The sequence below is a fragment of the Aegilops tauschii genome, chromosome 7, assembly GCF_002575655.3.
Source record: "Aegilops tauschii subsp. strangulata cultivar AL8/78 chromosome 7, Aet v6.0, whole genome shotgun sequence".
NCBI lineage: Eukaryota > Viridiplantae > Streptophyta > Magnoliopsida > Poales > Poaceae > Aegilops > Aegilops tauschii.
This window is the reverse complement of record NC_053041.3, coordinates 443863661-443885854: the sequence shown is the minus strand read 5'-3', so window position 1 is coordinate 443885854 and position 22194 is coordinate 443863661. Positions and strand designations below refer to the sequence as shown.

The 22194-nt window shown below is 50.5% G+C and overlaps 2 protein-coding genes, 1 long non-coding RNA gene, 1 other non-coding gene and 1 pseudogene across 4 annotated transcripts; all 5 read right to left on the bottom strand.

The window, feature by feature from the left end:
• Positions 1 to 1733: 1733 nt before the first annotated feature.
• Positions 1734 to 2407, bottom strand: LOC120969389 (uncharacterized). Its single transcript, XR_005763549.2, has 2 exons — positions 2064 to 2407; positions 1734 to 1940 (listed from the first exon to the last, which is right to left on the bottom strand). It is a non-coding gene; the product is annotated as an uncharacterized lncRNA (long non-coding RNA).
• Positions 2233 to 2427, bottom strand: LOC120970037 (U2 spliceosomal RNA). Its single transcript, XR_005764808.1, has one exon. It is a non-coding gene; the product is annotated as a U2 spliceosomal RNA (small nuclear RNA).
• Positions 2428 to 3914: 1487 nt separating this feature from the next.
• LOC123494946 (uncharacterized) lies at positions 3915 to 8869 on the bottom strand. Its single transcript, XM_073504230.1, has 3 exons — positions 7738 to 8869; positions 5584 to 5611; positions 3915 to 5288 (listed from the first exon to the last, which is right to left on the bottom strand). Exons 1-3 carry the CDS (start codon positions 8867 to 8869, stop codon positions 3926 to 3928), a joined length of 2523 nt encoding a protein of 840 aa, XP_073360331.1. The 3' UTR covers positions 3915 to 3925.
• A 7207-nt stretch (positions 8870 to 16076) lies between these two features.
• LOC109735994 (uncharacterized) lies at positions 16077 to 17963 on the bottom strand. The gene is made up of 2 exons (XM_040394021.3): positions 17088 to 17963; positions 16077 to 16937 (listed from the first exon to the last, which is right to left on the bottom strand). The coding sequence occupies exons 1-2, from the start codon at positions 17961 to 17963 to the stop codon at positions 16578 to 16580; spliced, it is 1236 nt and encodes a 411-aa protein (XP_040249955.1). The 3' UTR covers positions 16077 to 16577.
• A 748-nt stretch (positions 17964 to 18711) lies between these two features.
• On the bottom strand, positions 18712 to 19703 carry LOC109735995 (uncharacterized; annotated as a pseudogene).
• Between the last annotated feature and the right edge of the window lie 2491 nt (positions 19704 to 22194).

The window sequence follows — 22194 nt, the reverse complement described above, 5'->3', positions numbered from 1 at the left end:
GTTTTCAAAAATTCTTTTTTTATGGATGTTCACAATACATATGTCCATAACCCCTAAAAAATTCAGATCAAAATTTGAATCATACATTGAGAAACAAAAACGACAAATTCATATGTGACCCTATTCATGTTTTGTCTTGTTTTGACACTATTCATTTTAGATTTGTCTTTCTTGTTTCGCAATGTGTGTTTTGAATTTGGATCTAAATTTCTTAGGGTCTGTAGTCACATGCCTTATGAACATTCACAAAAAATCCAGAATTTTTCTTAGGGTCTGTAGTCACATGCCTTATCTACCCCCCTAGTATGTAATGGCTTCCTATGTTCTTTGCAACGTGCAGACACTCTTAAAGTTACAAGGTTAGGTCATTGACTTGTCGTTCCCTATTGTGTTGTGTAAATGAACTTTCCCGCAGGAAGGCTCACACGAATGAGCAACGTTTTCCCTTAGCATTTTCTTAAAAAATCTCTCAAATCGTCATGCTATAAGAGCATCTACAACCAGACTTGACAAATTCGACCCCTCAATGCGTCCGCGGACACTAACTGGTCACGTCTCAAATTTCCCTTCTTACAACCGAACACCTCAATTAACATACCTCAAATTCATACAAACTCATGCAACTTACATCAACGATGCATTACACACGTCCTACTACTACATCAAGACATTGCCATCGGACTACCAAAAACTGGCATGTTTAACCTACATGCCAGCTATGGAGAAGATCATCCACGGCTGCCCTTGCCCTTCCCAGCGCCCTTGCTCATCATGCCTTTCAAGAGTGAAATATTCCTGCATATTCATATACGTACCATATTTATAGGCTTTGTATACCAAAATTCGTCCTTCTCGCGGAAGTAGCGGTTGAAGATGCAGTACGGATCGAGCCGGATTTGCTCATCACCGAAGATGTCTGACCCGTTATTGTCCTCCTCCTTGGGGGGGTGGGGGGGTGGGGGTGGGGGGGCAATCTGGCCATGGTATGAACCGCCCGATTTTGCTCTTGGGCCAGGATGCGTGTGCTCCTCCAATGCCGTTTCTTTACAATGCGGCCGTGGATGGCTTCCTCCTTTACCCCCGCGTCGCCGCATCAGCCTCCTCCTCCACCGCCATGTTGGCAGCGAGGCGGGCCTCGGCCGCCCTCATCCCACGGCGGGCACACAGGTCCCGGTAGGATTCATACTCCGACGGACCGATGATGGGGAAAGGGAGATTGGAAGGCTCCGGAGAGGATCGTGATGATCCATCGCCGGAGGATCCGAGCGCCCGATACGCCGACACAATGGACCCGCGCTGGACAAATCCCGCCGTCGGTGGGGCGCTGTCCCCCCGGGAGCGGCGGAGTGCAATGCGGACGGCCATTGCCTCCTCTAAACCGCACGGGACGACACCCCAGTCGACGGATCTGTATTGTTCGTCGTCAGATCCCCTGCCCGCCATGCCGGAGAAGGCCGGAGATCGCCAAACGGGAGCTTGGGTGGCGGAGGGGAGTGGAGTGAAGTGGCTAGGGTTTGGCCCTGATAGCCGATGGGGAGGAATATATGTGATGTCGGGTGGGCCAACGTGGGCTGGGTCCGACGTGGAAGACGCGCTCGAGCGCCCCCATATCCGCCCTAGATTTGGGCTAGATATGAGGAGTGCCGGTCAGCCTGGGCGTTCACTTTTTTGTGACCCGTCACTGACCGGGCCGTCCGCCCGGACGTACGAGGAGGGTTTGGGGTGCCCGGCCGTTGGGGGTGTCAAAAACATAGGGATGCAGTGCTATTCTGTTGAAATAAATAGTACGGACAGCCATCACTTGCAAATATTCAGAAGATCAACTATAGCAGCACTTAAATATTGATAGATAGGTTCCTTCTGTTAGAAAACGAGAGACAGGTTCTACTCAGAAGTAAGACAATCGTTGAACCATCCTTGTCTTCTGCTTGATGACGCACCTAGCAACAAGAAACTGATTTCAGGTGAGTACAAATAAATCTCTTCGATTCATATGCATTCTTCATATAGGGGTGAAGTGCTATTCTACTGAACTTAATATAGTACAGAAAGCCATCACTTACAAATATTCAGAAGGTCAACTCTACCAGCACATAAAACTTGATAGATAGGTTCTGTTTAGAAGGAAAGCAATCTCACACATTCATAGGCAAACCATCCTATTAAATCTTCTGCTTGGATTTTTTTAATGGATAACCTGCTTGATGATGCAGCTAGCAACAAGAAATTGCTTTCAGCTGAGTCCAAACAAATCCAAAATTGTTTAGTTTGTACACACGAAAGGCCCCACTAGCAAGCTAGTGTGGTGGACCCTTCCCCATAAAAAATAAATTTAATATCATTGTGGGCACATGGCCCACATATCAGATATTAACTGATAAAAACAGATACTACACTTGATCTTAGCCAAAAGGCCGAGAATGGTATGCTTTAGAACCCTGCCCTCTGCCTCCTCTTATAGCTCTGTTGGCCGACTGCGCTGCTTCCGCGGGCGAGGTGGGACTAAACAAGTTAACAGTGAGTCATTAGAAACCTGCCTGTGCGTTTCCCTACCATTGCTTCCGTTTTGGACTCTTGGCCCAACTAAAGAATAGTAGCCCAGATGCCTCAACAGGCCGGCAATTATGTGGCTTAACTCATAGTCATGGCCTGATCAGGGTAGTACATAATTAGTTGTCAAGTACTGGTAAACGAGTTAATAGTTAATTAACTATATGCCGCGACCGCGATGGAAGCTACTTGGGCTCATCTGTTCTGGTCGTCCAAGGCGCAACTGATCCAGCTACAGTTGAAGCGATGGCGTGCCGCGAAGCTCAGTCTTTGGCGTTGGATCTTGGTTTGCAGTACATTCATGTAACTTATGATTGCAAACAGGTCATAGCACACATTCAGCAAGGAGCAGGAGGCAATTATGGAAGCATTATAAAGGAGCTGAAAGAAACCTCTCAAGCTTTCATGTTGTGTAATTTTAGTTATGAATCTAGAGTTTCAAATTTTGAGGCTCATAGGCTAGCTAGGTATGGTGTCATCCTCCCTGTGGGAAGACATATTTGGTTAGGGAATCCGCATGATGCAGCTATTATTCCTGTAAACATTTTATCCACTCAATAAAGGCCTACCGACCTTTTCTCAAAAAAAAAAACAATTGCTGGCTCCTGCAACTCATCCAATAATTCATATCTGGTTAACAACGTTTCCTAAATTAGTTTATTTAAATAATAATATAATAAAAGCAAGTTTTTGTCATTTGGGTGTTCAGGGGTTTTACTTCAAGGACTCGATGAACCTGTGAAAGCTATTGAAACGAAATCTAAACTACCCCAATTAGCATTGCTCCCAGAGAAGTCTTTCCATTGTTCCTGTCAGTTCAGTGTGCCAGCCACTTCCTGAATTTATTCTTAGTCAGAATTGTATCAGTAACCACATGTTCAGCGATACTTTCTTTCTCTTCCTTTCCAAACCGAACCACTCTGCGCGGATGAATGCCTATGTTGCCATCAACTGGGAAGAAATTAAAGTGCAGCCCCCGTCGACACAACATCTGCTGAATATTACAACAGAACTATACCCAGCAGAAATGCAACTCTTTATAACCAACTACTAGCGGATAGTTGGTTCGAGAGTTGTTTTTCTTGGTGCGGAAAACAGTAGTATGTGTTAGTTGTATACTTGCAAAATTTATACATAGTTTACATTGCAGCAACCATACAACTGCAGCAACCACACAACTTCTAGAACCTCAGGTACAGTTCAACTTAACATATCAAGGATACATCAGTTACAGTTCCATATTCACTACGCAAGCTTTGGAAGCATGCATCTGAATCGGATCTTCCTCCTAGCTCAAGGGATCATTTATCCATCAGATTTGTTGACAAGTATTGTCACATGCATCTGTGCTTTGTCCTCTTTTTAGCTATGCTCATTATCCTTCACACAGATCTGACAGCAGCTCTTCAAGATCTTCAGGGGTGTACTTCATAAGCTTTGGGGCTTTGTTTTTGTGATTCTCATGGTATGTACTGTAAGCCTGAACAAGCTTCTCTGATACTGATTTACGCATATTGGAACGGAGCAGAGGATTTTCAACTTTCCATGTCTTCTGAGTCCAGTAAGTTTTCTCAAATTCCAGGTTAAATATTTGCAGTGTTGGTAGGCTAGAAAAGATTGGGATTTTGTTGGTCTTTACATGGAAGCAATACATGACGGATTCCCAAGAAATGTTGATGAACCGTGAGATGTGGTCCTTCAGTTGGTCTCGGTGCTGCAGAACCCAATCCTCTCCTAGAAGATACCTTGTCTCTGAGCCTTCTACTTGATGCAGCACAAAGTTCACGTTATTCACCATGAACATTTGTTTTAACCCTGCATCTTTATAGCGATGAGATTCTTTCTGAAGCATAATTTCCAAGTGACAGATCAAGGTAGCAACAACATCTTGCAGCGTCTCCATTGCAGCCATGCCATCCTGTTCATCGCTGACAAGTATGATTTTGAGAGATCTGCCATTGTCCAGCAGTGAAATGATGTATTTCAACAAGTATTTGGTGATCTCATGGATACCACCACCTTGGGGGACTACGTCAGATGTATAGTCCAAGATCATGTTTTTGAGTACCTGAAGACCACTCCTTATGCTTCTTCGCAAGTTATGCAGTGCGTTTCCAAACTGAGCGAAATGTTGCAACAGGAAAAGGAATATATTCTTGGGCAGGACCAACAACAGGCTAGCAAGCGCTTCGTGGACTCGTATCATGGCGACGACGTGATCTGGGTGTGGTGCTGTCGAAGTTACCACTTGTATCAAAGAAAATACAGAATCCAAGAGCCGGATATCTGAGTTCACCTTTGACCCCGTTGAAGATCTTGCCCAGCGACTGATCTCCCTGATGGAAGTACTTACGTTCTTGAGCAGCTTTGATGGTGAACAGAGGTCTGGATGCTCCCAGCCATTGATTTCTTGCTTAGGGAACTTCGCTGCTGATTCAAGAAGATCCTGATGCTGCTGAAGCTTCTTTCTCTGTGTGAAGTCAGGTGTGCCTGTGGCTGCTAGCGCCGGCTTGTGATCACCGGCACGTCCGGCCATGTACTGGATCATGACGGCTGGAATTATGCACTGGATCACGGCGCGGCTTTTTGCTGCGACGGCGAAGGGGCTTGAGGTGGCAGGCGTGCTGCAGCCTGTGGAGATGGAGGAGCTGGGGCAGCTGCTCGGCGTCGGAGTAGATGCATACCTGCTCACGGTGGAAGCAGGGCTCTTTTTTTCGAAAAGGGGGACTCCCCGGCCTCTGCATCAGAACGATGCATACGGCTAACTTTAATAAATAAACAAATAGGTTCAATAAGGTCTTAAAGTCTCAACGAAAATAGAGGAAAGCTCACAAAGCCAAAGAGCTAGAAACAAACTAGCCTCAAAAAGCCACAACCGGCTGGCATAAGAAAGACAGGTAAACTAATTGCCTATCCTATTACATGAACGCCATCCAAACCGGTTGAATATATCCCGTGCTACCATCTCCCAGCGGATAGATCCAATAACCAAACGCTCCCTGACCTCCGTCGGAGTGAGCAACGACCACATACGGATCAACGCAGTGGCTCGGGAAATAACCTGCAACAAATGAATATTTGTTGTTCTGTTAAAAACCAAATCATTTCTGCAGTTCCAGACTGCCCACAATAAAGCACATACTCCTACGCGAATGTGTCTCGCTATTTCGGACTCTATCCCGTTAAGCCACGTTCCAAATAACGTGCTGACAGAACTCGGAGGAGTAATATTAAATGCAATGTGGACCGTTCGCAATAGAACTTTGGCCAACGGGCAATCCAGAAAAAGGTGTTTGACAGTTTCATCCCGATCACAGAAACTACACCTAGTAGGTCCTGTCCAATTACACTTTGCCAAGTTGTCTTTGGTTAATATTACTTGTTTATGTACAAATCACATAAACACTTTAATTTTCAAAGGAGCTTTGACAGTCCAAACATATTTGGATCTAGGAATAGAGCTCGAATTGATAACATCAAGATACATTGATTTAACTGTAAACTCTCCAGACCTAGTAAGCTTCCAGCGTAATTTATCGGGCTGTTGAGACAGCTGAACCTGCATCAGTCTACTCACTAGATGAAGCCATTCTTCCCAACGATTGCTGGCTAGCGTCCTCCTGAACTGAATATTAAGGGGAATGGATTGAAGTACCGTTGCAACGAAAGCATCACGTCGTTGAACAATACGATACAGAGACGGATATTGAATCGCAAGGGGGGTCTCTCCTAGCCAAGTATCCTCCCAGAATCGTGTGCTAGCACCGTTACCGATAATAAACTTTGTCCTATTAAAAAGGCTAATTTGACTCTCATAAGACCTTTCCAAAAAGGTGAGTCAGTCGGCCTCGCGGTCACCTGGGACAAAGTTTTGGAGTGAAGATACTTGCTACGGAGAAACTGCGCCCAAGTGGCATCAGTCTCGACGGATAACTTCGACAGCCACTTGCTGAGAAGACAGCTGTTCTTGACCTCAAGATTCTCAATGCCAAGACCCCCTTGGTCTTTTGGTCGACAGATAATATCCCACTTAGCGAGTCTGTATTTTCTTTTTAGTTCATCGCTCTGCCAAAAGAAACGAGATCGATAAAAGTCCAGTCTTTTCCTTACTCCAACTGGGACTTCAAAGAACGACAAGAGAAACATAGGCATACTCGCGAGGACCGAATTTATCAGAATTAATCGGCCTCCGTATGACATGAGCTTGCCCTTCCAGCAACTCAGTTTTTTTTCAAAGCGGTCCTCGATACACTTTCATTCTCTGTTTGTCAGCTTACGATGGTGGATTGGTATGCCTAAGTACGTGAAAGGTAAAGTCCCCAAATCACACCCAAACAATTGCCTATAAGCCTCTTGTTCGTCATTGGCTCTACCAAAGCAGAACAATTCGCTTTTATGAAAATTAATCTTTAACCCGGTCAATTGTTCAAATAAGCATAACACCAGCTTCATATTTCTCGCTTTTGCCAAGTCATGCTCCATAAAGATGATCGTATCATCGGCGTACTGTAGGATAGACACACCACCATCAACTAAATGAGGTACCAGTCCACCCACCTGTCCAGCCTCCTTAGCCCTTCCTATCAGAATTGCCAACATATCAACTACTATGTTGAACAGAATAGGAGACATCGGATCTCCTTGTCTCAGGCCCTTATGTGTCTGGAAATAATGACCTATGTCGTTATTTACTTTAATTCCAACACTCCCTTTTTGCGTGAACGAATCTACCTGGCGTCGCCAGGCTTCATCAAAACCTTTCATACGCAAGGCCTGTTGAAAGAAAGGCCATTTGACTTTATCGTACGCTTTCTCGAAATCCACCTTAAAAATGACTCCATCTAGTTTTTTCGAGTGAATTTCGTGGAGCGTTTCATGAAGGACCACAACCCCTTCTAAGATGTTTCTGTCCGGCATGAAAGCAGTTTGGGAATGCTGCACCATAGAATGCGCAATTTGCGTGAGCCTATTAGTCCCAACCTTGGTGAAAATTTTGAAACTAACATTGAGGAGGCAGATCGGCCTGAACTGCTCAATCCTCACAGCCTCTGTTTTCCTAGGAAGCAGGGTTATTGTTCCAAAATTCAGGTGAAATAGCTGAAGCTGTCCAGAGAATAAATCATGGAACATCGGTAACAAATCCCCCTTAATAATGTGCCAGCATTTTTTATAGAACTTCGCCGGAACCATCCGGCCCTGGAGCTTTATTATTTTTCATCTGAGAAATAGCATCAAACACCTCCTTCTCCGTAAATGGGGCGGTCAAAATGTCATTCTCATCAGTAGCAAGTTGAGGAACATCCTCAATTCTAGACTCATCCAGGGATACACAACTATCCTCCGGAGGCCCGAACAACTGCTTATAGTATTCGGTGATGTAAAGTTTTAGATTTTCTTGTCCTAGAATCGTCCCTTCGTCTTGTTCAAGCTGAAAGATTCTCTTCTTTCTATGCTTGCCATTAGCGATCATGTGAAAGAACTGAGTATTTGCGTCCCCCTGGACGACTTTGCGAACCTTAGCCCGCAAAGCCCACTTCAATTCCTCCTCACGGAGAAGCTCTTTCAATCTCATCTTTGCCTCAAGCTTTGCATGAAGCTCCGTGGCTGGAAGAATCGTGGACTCGGCTTTGAGATCCAGGGACTGAATAAGTGTAAGGAGCCTTTCCTTTTCAACCTTATACATCCCACTAAGATTCTTAGCCCACCCACACAAGAAACTTCTCAAGTGTCTTAACTTATTCTGCCAACGCTCGACCGCAGTCCTACCTCCTGCATCCTTAGCCCATTCCCTGGCTACCAAATCCAAGAAGCCTTCTCGTTCAAACCATGCCATTTCGAATGAAAAAGAATTTTTGTTCCCCATGCGAGTGGCCTCACCAGAGTCCACGTGCAGAGGCGTGTGGTCAGAAATACCGCGCGAAAGCGCCTGGACCGTAACCAAGGGGAATTTCTGTTCCCATTCGACGCTCGCAAGGACTCGATCCAGCTTCTCAAACGTCGGAGTGGGAAAAGTATTAGCCCAGGTAAACTTTCTACCTGAAAGCTCTATCTCTCGCAGATCCAAGCTTTCAATAATGGTATTAAACATGAACGACCACCTGCCGTCGAAGTTATCATTGTTCTTTTCCTCTCTTCTTCTAATAATGTTGAAATCACCCCCAACCAGTATTGGGAGCTGTTCAGAACCGCAAATTCGAACAAGGTCTGCCAAAAAGTCAGGTTTGTGTTCGGGCTGTGCGGCACCATAAACCGCCACCAGAGCCCAATTGAACCCATCAACCTTGGACTTAACCCGGAACTTAACTGCAAAGTCACCCATCACCACACTCCGTACTTCCAGCGAATCGCATCTAACTCCAAGTAAGATCCCACCCGACCTTCCTCTCGGAGGCAAGCAATGCCAATCAAAATCGACACCACCCGATAAGGTACTAAGAAACTGGGGAGAGAAATTTTCTCTACCAGTTTCCGAAAGCGCAATAAAATCCAACCTATGCTCGATAGACGCATCTGCAAGAAACCTTCTCTTAGCCAAGTCCTTAAGACCTCTGCTATTCCAAAAGATTCTTTCCATATTTCATCATGAAATTTTTTAGTAGTTCGGATCCTAGCACTCCTACGCACCGCCGACGCAGGATAGACCTTCCGCTTCCACTTGCGTCTAGGCTTGTTTTGATCCTCCACCCGGTCCTCACAACCGGGCTCCGTGAACCTAACTACTACCTCATCAAAGGTATCATCCTCTACCTCTGACCCAGGACAGGATGGTGCAAGATCCGCACAAAAATTATCGAGCACCCTGACTCCCAGCGCATCTATCTCGGAATCATTCATAGGCCTGACCGCAGCTAAGTTACGAATCATTTCTAAAGCGCGTTCCGCTTCCAAATCAAGAATATCATTAACGAAATTAGAGATTTCACTATCATTTCTTCCTAGTGAAACTCCTAATTGACTTGCATTATTAATAATCTCATTATTAGTAAAATGCAAAATGGAATTAGAAATGTTGACCGACATACCAGTAGTGGCCTCAATACCACGAAGCTTGGCCGCCCTCATGGCGCACCGGTGCTGCATGGCATCAACCTCCGGATGTTCCTGGAGACGACAGCTCATCCGTCTCCCCGCAGAAACCGGATCCTGAATCCCTCCATACGCAATGACCTCCTCCCGAGAAACGGTCAAAACCCGAGGTGCCCTCGAACCGTGGTCCGGGGACTCAGGGGCGCTGGAGGACGGAAGACGGGCCTCTTGCCCGTGCTCCCATGCCGTCCCGGCCCTTTGGCTGGTGGGGGTCGCGGGCGCCGCCGGAGGCGCGGCCACCCTAGCCGCCAGAGAAGAGAGGGGAGTCGAGGCCATCTGCCCTGGACTCCCTCCCCTAGGCCTAGTCGCCAGCAGCGGCTCCGTCATCGCAAGAGGAGAAGAGGAAGCCGAGGCCACCTGCCCCAGACCCCCTCCCCTAGGTACCACCGTCGCCGCGAGAGGAGAAGAGGAAGCCGAGGCCACCTGCCCCGGGCTCCCTCCCCTCGGCACCGCCGTTGTCGCGAGAGGAGAAGAAGGGGCCGAAGCCACCTGGCCCGGGCCCCCTCCTCTAGACACAGCCGTCAACACCGGCTCCGTCACCGCCCGAGGAGAAGAAGGAACCGAAGCCACCTGCCCCGGACTCCCTCCCCTAGTCACAACTGCCATCATCGGCTCTGTCACCTGAGGTAAGTCAACAATCAGAGAAGGAGAAAGAGGGGCCACCTGCCCAATCGCCTCCCCCTCCCTCGACGGAGGTCGTCACAGGAAGAATCACCTCCGAGTCCCCAAGCACGGGACTCTCAGCAACATCAAAATCCAGTGCAGGCAGCGCGCGCTCCCACATATCATCGGACTCCAACCTCTCACTCCAAAGTCGGGGAGGAGCAGAAGCTGGCTCAAACGACCCAAATCTCAAGGAACTCATAGGCACCGTAGAAGATGGTGCCGCCCCGTTTCCGGGCGTCTGAGGAACGGGCGCCGACCCGTTAGCCACCTCGCGTCCAGCCTCGTCCACGGGCGCCTCCTTAGCACCCGGGTCGTCGTCTCCCTCGTGCATGTCAGGTCGTCGTCTCCCTCGTGCATGTCAACATCAGACCCATTAATGGCCTCAGCGAAGAGATTGGCATCCTCAAACTCAATCTCAAGATTAAATATCTGGCCCCTATATGTCCACTTAACCACATCAGGCACAAACTCAATATCCAGAACACTCACCAATAAAGGGCCACTCCGTGAGCTCGGGTGAAGGCCATATCCACTCTCTCAGGTTTCCCGACCAAGATTCCCAAGCTAGCAACGACTCGAGCATCCTGCATCGGCTTCGAGGGAGCCCCGGAGAAACGCAACCAGACCTGAGTAAGAGGCTTACCCTGAGGCTCAACCCTCCTCCACTCATGGAACTCCAGGATGCACTCAGTGCCAGGCACTCTACACAACCCAAAGCTCAGAACCCTCTGCCAATCTTCAACAGAAGGAAAATCCACCTTAAACATATTGGCCTCGATACTAACAAGGTCCCACTGGAAGTCACCAGGAGCTAACTCCTTGAGCCTCTGCACAATCTGATTCTCAGAGACCTCACCTTCGGTTACTTTCAAAACCCCAGTGGTCAAGCTCTGGGCCTCCTCTGGGATCTCCCTCGCACTGGGAGACTCAAAGAACATCAGCTCAGCGTAGTACACTCCATACATAGTGATAGCCGGCATTTGATCACGAAGAATCGGGCATTCCCCCGAAGCATGCGCTGGCTTGCCGCAAGTATCACATAGCTCCGCCACACACACTCAGCAATAAAGTGGCCCTTCTCGTCACATCGGTAACAAAGCATCTTCTCTTTCTTACGCGCCCACTTGGACGCCCTATCAGAATCAGACCTGTCCGCAGCCTCGGCCGAGCCCGTCACTACGGTCCTAGTCTCAGGAACCTCCGCATTGGCCAGCGCAGTCACCACCTCCATCGCCTGTCCAGACAGAGCGGGCGTCTGTCCGAGATCGCCCCCCCACGGAGGCCGTCGGCTGGACGACAACAGGCGGAGGAGGCTGATGGTTACGGAACCGACCCCCTCTACCACCACGAGAGCCACGGTATCCACCTCGCTGCCGATGGTTAGGGCCAGACGCCCCCTCAACAAAATCACCCGGAGGACCGTAAAACGGCCTCTCAGCTGAGCCGTCACTCTGCCAAGCATACCTGTGGCCACCACCTGTCGACGAGGAACCACGGTGTTGGCCATCACCATATGCATCGTATCCATCGTCACCCCATTGTCCCTGGGGCGGTCCACCAACACCTCCGGCACCCCCGTTCTGAGGCGTCAGTGCCGGAGTTTGCACCGGACCAGGTCGCTTTTGCGGCGGCCTCGCGACGTAATGAGGCGGCGCCGCCCGAGGTTGAAGGCCGGTTGCTGGGGGCGGCGGCCCCGATCCTTGGGCCGTACCGCCCCTGCCCGCAGCAGCAATCGTAGCCGAGCTCTACACTGGTGGACGAGGAGCGTAGTTCACTCCACCCGACACGTCGCCGGCTGCGCTACCAGGACCTGCACCGGAGGCCGAGCGCCCGGGAGACCACCGCCGTGCCCCACGGAGCCATGTGTCGCCCCGTCACCCACCTGCGGCCTAGGGCCAGTCATAGCCGGGGCAGCACGCCCGGCGCCAGCACCCGGCAACGGAGCAGTCCCACCGCGGCCAGCTCCACCCATCGCGGGTTTTTTTGCCCGGCAGCGCAGCAGCCCCGCGGTCAGCCATGGCCACGAGGGGAGGGATTCGTCTGGCTCTTCCAGAACCACACACACGGAACCCCGGCTTGCCGCGTCGTGGAACCCTAGCTTTAGGCGACGGCGAACTCACAGGAGAAGAATCGATCGGAGTCGTGCATGGGGCGGCGCAGCGAAGGGGTATAGGGACCGGTTTAGCCTGGGCCACATACCCAGCTAACCCCGGCCCATCCACTCGCGGGCCCAATTCACTCAGAGCCGGCCCATCGCGGCCCGGGAGGCAATTCAAATGGTGCGCCCGCACCGCTGAGATCCCGATCGCCTGCACAGCCCGCGAGGATGCCGCCGCCGGCGTCCGAAGAGCGATTGCCCGATGCGCATTTTTTTCCTCTTAACAATAATCCATGACTCCGGCCTAATCAAATCGAAAAGTGTAAGATTTGGAAGACTTACCTTAGGGAGGGGACCCTTCCACGGTCTGATTGCCGTCACCGCCGTTCTCCGATGAACTACGCGACGGATCATCTCTTTCTTCTCTCCCGCGTGTAGTCCAATTCTTGCCGGATCATCAGGTGGCAGAACACTGTCGATCGTCGTTGCCACTTCATCTTCGTCATACCCTGAATGAAAAAAACTCACAGATGAGATCTGACGGAGTCGGTGACTGTGGAGAAACCGCCGGGATCCCATCCCCGTCGCCATCCGCATCTTCCTCGTCGGAATCGGCAAGGGCCCAAAACCGGCCTCCGACGCGCCGTCGATCACCCGAGGCTAGGGACGTCGCAGCCCCGGTCGCCCGCCCGGTCGCCATCCGTTCCCTCTTCGTTCCCTCACCGCAGGGCTCCTTGGGAACGCCATTTCCAACTCGGCGATTCTGCAGGGACTGGCTAAGGTTTTGCACCAGCAACTAGCTGCTGAACTCGTGTAAGCTTCCTCTCAACCGTGTTTCTCGCAAAAAACTGATAAGCGCGTCAATGGCTTAGTGGGCACCGCAAAACAGCTACTGTAGTACTCCCTCCGTCTCAAAATAAGTTTTTTCTAGAAAAGGAGGATGACCCCCGGCCACTGCATCTGGGTGATGCATACGGCCACTTTATTAATTATTATCACAAGACCTTACAAAGTCATACAACAGTAAGACTAAAGCCGCCGTCTAAGCAACAAACTGTCGCTACACCTATCCAGTTGATGAAGGGGCGCAGATAGTTTGGGCCTAATACCAAACAGACAGCGCAGCCAAGCCTAACATCTAAGACCTGAGACCCCAACCTAGCCCTTGCTGGGTCTGGGGCACACACTGGTCCGGCGTGCTCTCAGAGGCCGCCGCCGCCAACTTCCACCGCTCCATCTTCAGAACTGTACTGATGCATCAACCTTGCTCGGCCTAGCTATCGTCGGCGCCACCACGGCGCCCAACGGCACCTCCTCCCTGCGCGCAAACAGCTGAGCACGTCGTGGTCGCCACTGATACACGTTAGCGCCATGCTGCCAAGTACCACCAACCGACACAGCTTGAAGTCCTTGGAAGATCTGTCGGCGTAGCACCTGCCGACCAGGCATGACAAAGCGTAACACCTGTCGGTCAGGCATGACTTGACATCTCCACCGGAGCTCCGTGCAAGACGAAGCCGCTCCACCTCCTGCCTCTGACTTCCAGCGCTGCTCCACAAACGATGCTCCCAAGAGAGAAACGACACCGCAGTGCCGCCATCGTCCGATCTGGAACACCAGATCCTAGGGTTTCCCCCGGAGCAGCACGAGTGGGTCGACAGTAGTTACACGACGATGCCTCCATCAAGGTCACGGCGAGAACGCCGCCATCGCCTGCCGTCGGCTCGGTTTTCACCGGCAGCCATGTCCCCCCAACTCGCAGCCGGGACTAGATGATGGATCTCGAGATCCGATCACCAAGCCTCTGGCCGGCCATCTCTGGAAGAAGATGACCACCACGTCCACCAGCATCACCATGCCGGGCATGCGTCGCCGCCAGCACCCCCATGGTGCCTAGAGGCCGACAAGCCCCGACGAACACCACGCCTCGCCAGCCTCCATGGCCCAGGCCCAAGCACCACCAGATCCAGATCGGATCGGGGTCAAGGGCCCCAAGCCGCAGCCGTTGTGGAGGCAGCACCACTGGACAGTGCCCTGCCCTCCACCCCGCCGTAGGACCGAGTCATCGCCGGAGCTCCGCCGCGCCACGCCGCCAAGCCGCCGTCGGAAGAACTCGCGCCGCCGCCAGGGGAGAGAGAGAGACGCGCCAGGGAGAGGCCCCGCCGCCGCCGACACTGCCTGGGCTTTGCCCAGCTGTGTCCCTCGGCGGCGGCGAGGGGGGAGGGAGGGTGGAGGAGGGCTGGCGGCGGAGGGAGCTAGGGTTCCCCCGAGTCGCCTCAGAGAGGGACGCAGGGGACGGGGGGAGTTAGACGGGGGGACGCCGACAGTACACCCCGTCCCAAAATAAGTGACTCAACTTTATACTTACTTTATAAAGTAAGTATAAAGTTGAGTCACTTATTTTGAAACGGAGGAAGTACTTAACTAATTTGAAGTGGCTGATTATAAACCAGAAGGATGAGGTACCAGACAATGACCACTCGATGTGACATATTGACTTGATGTTGGGCGGCCAGCACCGGAAGCTGAGTATCAGGCAATCATTTTGTGAAGAGAAGAACGTATAGGAGAGATGCATGAAGGAGAATTTTGGTGGATGTAATATTTGAGTTCTTTTGGTCTTAGAGCTCCAACCGATGATGCAGATATAAAAATAACCAAAATATACATCAGTTAGGGCATCTCCAATGCCGACCCTCAAACCGCCCACATACGTCCGGACCGCGTGGTCCGGACGTGTTGTGACATCCAATGTGGGCCTGTAACGGTCCGCTCGACGGTCCGAACGCAATTTCTCCTGCAAACCCAAGACAAATTAGGAGGGTTTTGAGGGCGCCCGCACCGCTGTCATGCCCGTGTCTGATCGCCCTGGCCCACCAAAACCCCCTTCCTTGCCCGCGTCCCACTGCTATTGATGCTAGACGCCGGGCAAAAATCGCACCACACTCCGCTCCCATCTTCTCCTTGCACACCATTTTCTCCACAATCTCCATGGCACCCGGCGAGTAGGAAGACAAGTTCTCCGGCATAAAAGCCGGATAGGTGCCCCGTCGAGCCCGCCGGATACGAGCCAGGCAACTCTCCGCTACACCTCCCTTGACGCTCCAGACCGCTGCAGGCCAGCTCGCGGAGGCAGAAGCTCCAAGCCGATACGTCGTTCAGCACGCTGCTCCAAGCCAGCTTGCCGAGGAGTGGCGAGTTGCTCCAGGTGACGATGTCCTGGATTAGGGGGGGGGGGACTCACCACGTCGGCCTATCATTCATGGGCTGGGCCGAGGATCACCAACAACCGAAGAATGGGGCCCGTAAGCTATGGCACTCGGCGTACTCAAGTTGGAATCCTCCGAATACTTGGCGTATATTTTAAGGCATGTTCAAATGATCGGCATGCTTATCTCTAGATGTAACCGACCATGTGTAACCCTAGGTACCCCCTCGGTCCCTATATAAGCCGAGAGGTTTAGTCTGTAGAGGCAAGTTAGAACTCATTCATACGATCTCGAGGTAGATCCTCATGTACTTTGTACCCCATCCACAATCAGTACAATACAAATAGGACGTAGAGTTTTACCTCTTCGAGAGGGCTCGAATCTGGGTAAACATCGTGTCTCTCTACTTCCTGTTACCATCTAGTGCGCGGTGGCATGCCACACTCTGTTGGTTGATTCGAGAGTTGTTTTTCTTGGTGCAGAAAACAGTAGTATGTGTTAGTTGTTTACTTGAAAATTTTATACATAGTTCACACTGCAGCAACCATACAACTGCAGCAACCACACAACTGCAGCAACCACACAGCTTCTAGAACCTCAGGTACAGTTCAATCTTAACATATCAAGGATATATCAGTTACACTTCCATATTCACTACGCAAGCTTTGGAAGCATGCATCTAAATAGGATCTTCCTCCTAGCTCAAGGGGCCATTTATCCTTCAGATTTGTTGACAACGATTTGTCAGATGCATCTGTGCTTTCTCCTCTTTTTAGCTACGCCCATTATCCTTCGAACAGATCTGACAGCAGCTCGTCAAGATCTTCAGGGGTGTACTTCATAAGCTTTGGAGCTTTGTGTTTGTGATTCTCAAGGTATGTACTGTAAGCCTGAACAAGCTTCTCTGATACTGATTTACGCATATTGGACCGGAGCAGAGGATTTTCAACTTTCCATGTCTTCTGAGTCTAGTAAGTTTTCTCAAATTCCAGGTTAAATATTTGCAGTGTTGGTAGGCTAGAAAAGATTGAGATTTTGTTGGTCTTTACATGGAAGCAATACATGACAGATTCCCAAGAAATATTGATGAACGATGAGATGTGGTCCTTCAGTTGGTCTTGGTGCTTCAGAACCCAATCATCTCCTAGAAGATACTTTATCTCTGAGCCTTCTACTTGATGCAGCACAAAGTTCACGTTATTCACCATGAACATTTGTTTTAACCCTGCATCTTGATAGCGATGAGATTCTTTCTCAAGCATAATTTCCAAGTGAGAGATCAAGGTAGCAACATTATCTTGCAGCGTCCGCATTGCAACCTTGCCATCCTGTTCATCACCGACAAGTATGATCTTGAGAGAGGTGCCATTGTCCAGAAGTGACATGATGTATTTTAACAAGTATTTGGTGATCTCATGGATACCACCACCTTGAGGGACTACGTCAGATGTATAGTCCAAGATCATGTCTTTGAGTACCTGAAGACCACTCCTTATGCTTCTTCGCAAATCATGCAGTGTCTTTTCGAACCTTGCTGATAAAGATGCACCTCCTTTCGGGCTTAATTCATCTACAATCTGAGCAAAACTTTGCACCAGTAAAGGGAAGATATTCTTGGGCAGGACAAGCAACAGGTTAGCAAGCGCATCATGGACCCGTATCATGTCGACGATGTGATCTGGGTGTGGTGCTGTCGAAGTTACCACTTGTATCAAAGAAAGTACAGACTCCAAGAGCCGGATGTTTGAGTTCACCTTTACTCCCGGCGAAGATCTTGCCCAGCGACTGATCTCCTTGATGGAAGTGCTTACGTTCTTGAGTTGCTTGGATGGTGAACAGAGGTATGGATGCTCCCAGCCGTTAGTTTCTTGCTTAGGGAACTTTGCTTCTGATTCCGGAGGATCCTGATGCTGCTGAAGCTTCTTTCCCTGTGTGAATCCAGGAGCTCCTGTGGCTGCTAGTGCTGGGCTGTGATCGCCGGCACCGGTGGGGATTATTGCGAAGGCCGTAAATGAGCTTGGGTTGCTGCTGCCTATGGAGATATAGGAGCTGGGGCAGCTGCTCAGCGTCAGAGTGGAAGCATAGCTGCTCATACTGGAATCAGGGCTCCTTGGAAACGCCATTTCCAAGTTCCAACTCGGTGATTCTGCAAGGGCTGAGGTTTTGCAACAGCAAGTAGCTGCTGAGTTCGGTAAGCTTCTTCTCAACCGCGTCCTTGCAGAAACTGCCTCCCTATCTTTGCCGCGTTGGTTTCGACTCTGGTCCCTTGGGTAGCATAGCAAGGTCGTCGGCTCGTTTGGTACACAGCCTTGGGGTGGGGCTGCTCTGTGTGTGTGTGTGTGTGTGTGTGTCATTTTTTCCTTATTAACTGGTCGATTTTCTTTCTTCTTTGCCGCGTCGCGGGGAAGCGCGTCAGAGTGACTTGATTGGGAGCGCAAAACAGCTGTCAAGGTGCAATTATATGATGTTAGTGGGTTACTGTAGACCACAAGGACGGGGTGCCACACTCACCCCTGGATGTGACAGGCTTAGATTTTTTTTCCTTTGGAGGGAAAAACCCGTGAACTTTCCTTCATGTCGGAGGCCAACGGTAGAAGCTGACTGGGACATGGTGGATGCTTGGATGGGGACACAAGCTAAATAGACTGAACGGAAATTCTAATTGGTGTGCGTCTCCACACCTGTTACTGGCATGGTTTTGCTGCTGGCATGTAATGGTTCGGTGTTGGCAGTACGGAGACATTTTTTTCTTTTTGAAACGATGCAATTGATCAATTAAGCAGAAGAGAATTGCCTAGTTAATTAACGGACAACCGGACGAAGACCGTGTATGGGACATTCTTGTGGAAATGCATATAGGAAGGTTAGTGATGGGAGCGGTCTAATCTAGACCGTTGGATCAAGATCATATGGTTCATCAAAGAGGTGGCTACTGGCAAAGTAATAGCCTTTTTTTATTGCTTCGTCCTTGTTTTTCTTTTCATTAGCGTTAATAAAATAAAACATTGGTGTGTGCAAATTAGTTTGCTTTTGTGTGCATGGCACCTATGGTTCCATGGATGTTCCTGAAATTTGTAAAATACTGTAGAGAGAGAGAGAAGACAGAGAGATCCATGGTACGGATACTGCATTGCCCAAGTCATTCAGATTAATCGATCGATCATTAATCCTATGAAACCATGGACAGGCAACTTAGTCGAACAAAAATACAGCCATGACCACAAGATGAGCATGTACATCCTACCCTCACCAACGCCGGGCCGTCGGCATGCTTCGCTCCTTCTAACGCTCTGCTCCTCCCTAGAGCCATTGCCGCCGCTCCCGTCCGTCCTCCCACCATCCTTCGTCCCAGCCACACTACCATTCTTAGGCGGCGGCGCAATGTCGGCCTGAGGAGGCGGCGGATCCACCGCGCCGCCAGCAGCATCCCCCACGCCCGCAGCCACAGATGCCGACGCCGGCGGCGCATCATAACTCGTCTGCAGCAACGTCACTGAAACCAACAAGATAAAGGGGAAGCAACTACTCGGCGTTAGCGTCCATGCCCGGGCGGATGCAAGAAAAGATTTGTGCGAATGGTCACCTTGGCAGGCCGCGAGAGGAGGCGCGTAGAGGTAGCACCCGGGCAGCGGCAGCACCATGGGGAGCGTGGGGATCAGGGTGGCGACGAGGCCGGCGAGCACGCCGTTGGCCAGCAGCAGCGAGCACAGGCAACGGCGGCCGGCGTCGAGCGCCTGGTTCAGCGACGAGCAGCAGGCGGCGCTTATGTTGACGGCGCCGCCGCCGGACGCCGCCATCGCCAGGCACGGCACCAGGTTCACCCCCTGGAGAAGGTTGCAGCACGGCGCGTGGACGGCGTGTGCCCTTGCGGTGCCGCTCGCCATTGCCAGTGCTACACCGAGAAGTAGCAGATGGAGGGCGGCGGCTGCGTTTGATGATCGGCACTGGAAGCGTTGTTGTGACCTGCTTGGTGGTACTAAGATCATACTGATCGTGCGATAGGTGCTCCCTACCTCTCCTATCTGTTTAATTCGTAGCTAGAGCAGGTATAAATAGGACAGACTGCAGCACAAATGTTCAGTCAAACGAAGACTCAGCGAGATTATTATTTTTCCGTCTATTTTGTAGGAAATTTCGAAATACAGCAGGTAACTAACAATGATCTGCGGTTGACTCATGCATACCATGTGGCCTTCCTCATGCACAAAAGGTGCATATGTTTGACTCTGTACCTACCCGTGCTCCTTGTCGCATGCATGAACGAGTGGAACTTTGCCTTGTTTAGAGCAACTCTCAGACCATGTATATGTCGCGAACCAGCAAAATTTCGGCGAGTATACGGGCTTGGCCCAAATTTTTGGCCAGAACAGAGCCCGTATACTCGCCCAGCCCGTAATTTTTTTTACCGCAGCCCACAACTCCCTCCCCCCACCCCAAAGCAGTATATCTACGGGTTCACAGGGCAGATACGGGTCGAAACCCTATCCCCTCGCCACCACGTCTCGCCGCAATTCCCCACTCCACTCCTCACATTTCTTGCCGCCGGTGAGCCCCTTCCGCCTCCAGCCGCCATGTGGGGCCGCACGTGGAGCTCCGGTAGTAGCTCCGGCGGGGGCGGCAACCCCGAGCGCGAGCAGCGTGTCCTCTCGGACGGTGCGAGGAAGCGCGCGGCGAGCAGGTGGACGAACAAGGGCCTCGAGCCGCCGCCGAGCTTCCTCGTTCGCGAGACGGAGGAGTACGACCGTCGGCACGGGCGTACGCCCTCCTCGGCCGCGGGCTCGTCCTCCGCCGCGAGATCTTCCCACGCCGCGAGCTCTTCCTCTTCCGGCGCGAGGCTTCTCCCCGTGAAGAGGGAGTGGTCGGAGGAGCCGGAGGAGATCGAGGTCGTCGCCGTCAAGCAGGAGCCGGAGGAGATCGAGCGCCGAGGGGTCGTCGGGCCCGAAGATTTTGTGGCCGATTTCGACGCAGCCGCGGCCGCCATTGCCGAACGGAGCTTGCGCGAGGAGGCGGAGCGCCGGCGCCACGACGAGGAGCTGGACGGCCTCGTCCTCAAGCAGGCAGTCGCGGCCAACCTTGCCGCGAAGGAGAAGGACGACGAGTGGCGGCGCATCCGTGAGGAGCAGAGGGAGAAGTTCATCGACCTCGTCTCCGACGAGGACTGGGCTCCTCCACCGCGTCGTCTTCGGCCGCGAGCTCGTCCATTTTGGTACATCGACCTCGGCCTCGCCGCCGCGAGATCTTCCCCCTTTGGTAGTAGTAGAATGTAGTATGTATGATAATGTAGTATATGATGATGAACTATGAATGATCATGCTGTATGTGATGAACTAGTGTGGTTGCAATTTCTCCCGTGAAAGTTTTTTTTCTTCAAATTATGCAGTTTTATATACGGGTTCTACTCTGCTGCGCACGATTTCGACCCGCAAAACAGTTCTTTATCGAACTGTAAGCGCCTTATGCGGGTCGCGGTTTTACGGGGTCTGCTAGAGTTGCTCTTACCTTTTTCATGGAGTCACGGTGTAGTATGGTCTCCATGCCGTTGCAGCATTTTTCTTCTTCAGAAATACCCACTAAATTAATGTATGTTTTTAGGGCGTGCTACGGGTAAGCCGGCTGATGTTTTTAAAAAGATCAGTCGGGTCGCGAGTCGTTCGATCTATGTTGCTCACTGTACAACCCCTCTTCTATCTCTGGCTCGCGGCCGTCGCTATTGCAACAAGAGATTTATTTCAAAAACATTTGTGAGGTTGCAAAGCGTTGCAATATAGGCCATGTTTCAGAAACATTGATGTTGTTGCAATCCCGTGAGCTCGCAGACTCGCGCCTCTGCAACGCCGGCGATGTTTTACAAAATGCAACACTAGTGATGTTTCAGAAACGCCAGTGACTTTGCAATCCGACGAGTCTCGCGGCACCGGCTCCTCCTGCATTGTTGCCATTACATACTTTGTGACACATGAATTGCATTATACATGGTCCACCCTTTATATTAGTTGTATGTGTATTGCAAGTTTGGTGGAGACATGGCTTATTATTCTCATGCCTCATTTGTGATCCATGTTTTTTTTTGAAAACCCCACCCATATATTAAATAATTAAAACATCCATACAATCATTCGTTACAACATTTGCCCACAGGGCGGAACACTATTAATAAAAATACCATCAGACTTATTATCAAAACTAAACTTCGTAATCTCATGCGCCAGCATATATTAGCCTTCTTGTTAATCTTGGAGATTTTTAAATTCATCATCATCTTGGAGATACCCAATGTTTCTTTCCTTAGATCAACCAGGCTTGACATGTCTATATTATGATGTGCAAGAAAGGAAGCCACAAAAGAACAGTCAGTTTTCAAAATTATGCGTTTGTGAAGAGTGATACTGATATAACGGCCAGAGAGGGTCGCTCTAAGTTTCCCTTCCTCTACGCTGAAGCAAGCACCAATATAATCCCAAGTGGAAATGATAACTTCTCCGGTATGATTTTTGACTACTATACCCACGCTCGCAGCGCTAAGGGCCTCCAAAAAAACTTACATCAACATTAATCTTAAAGAATTCTCAGGTGAGAGGCCTGCCA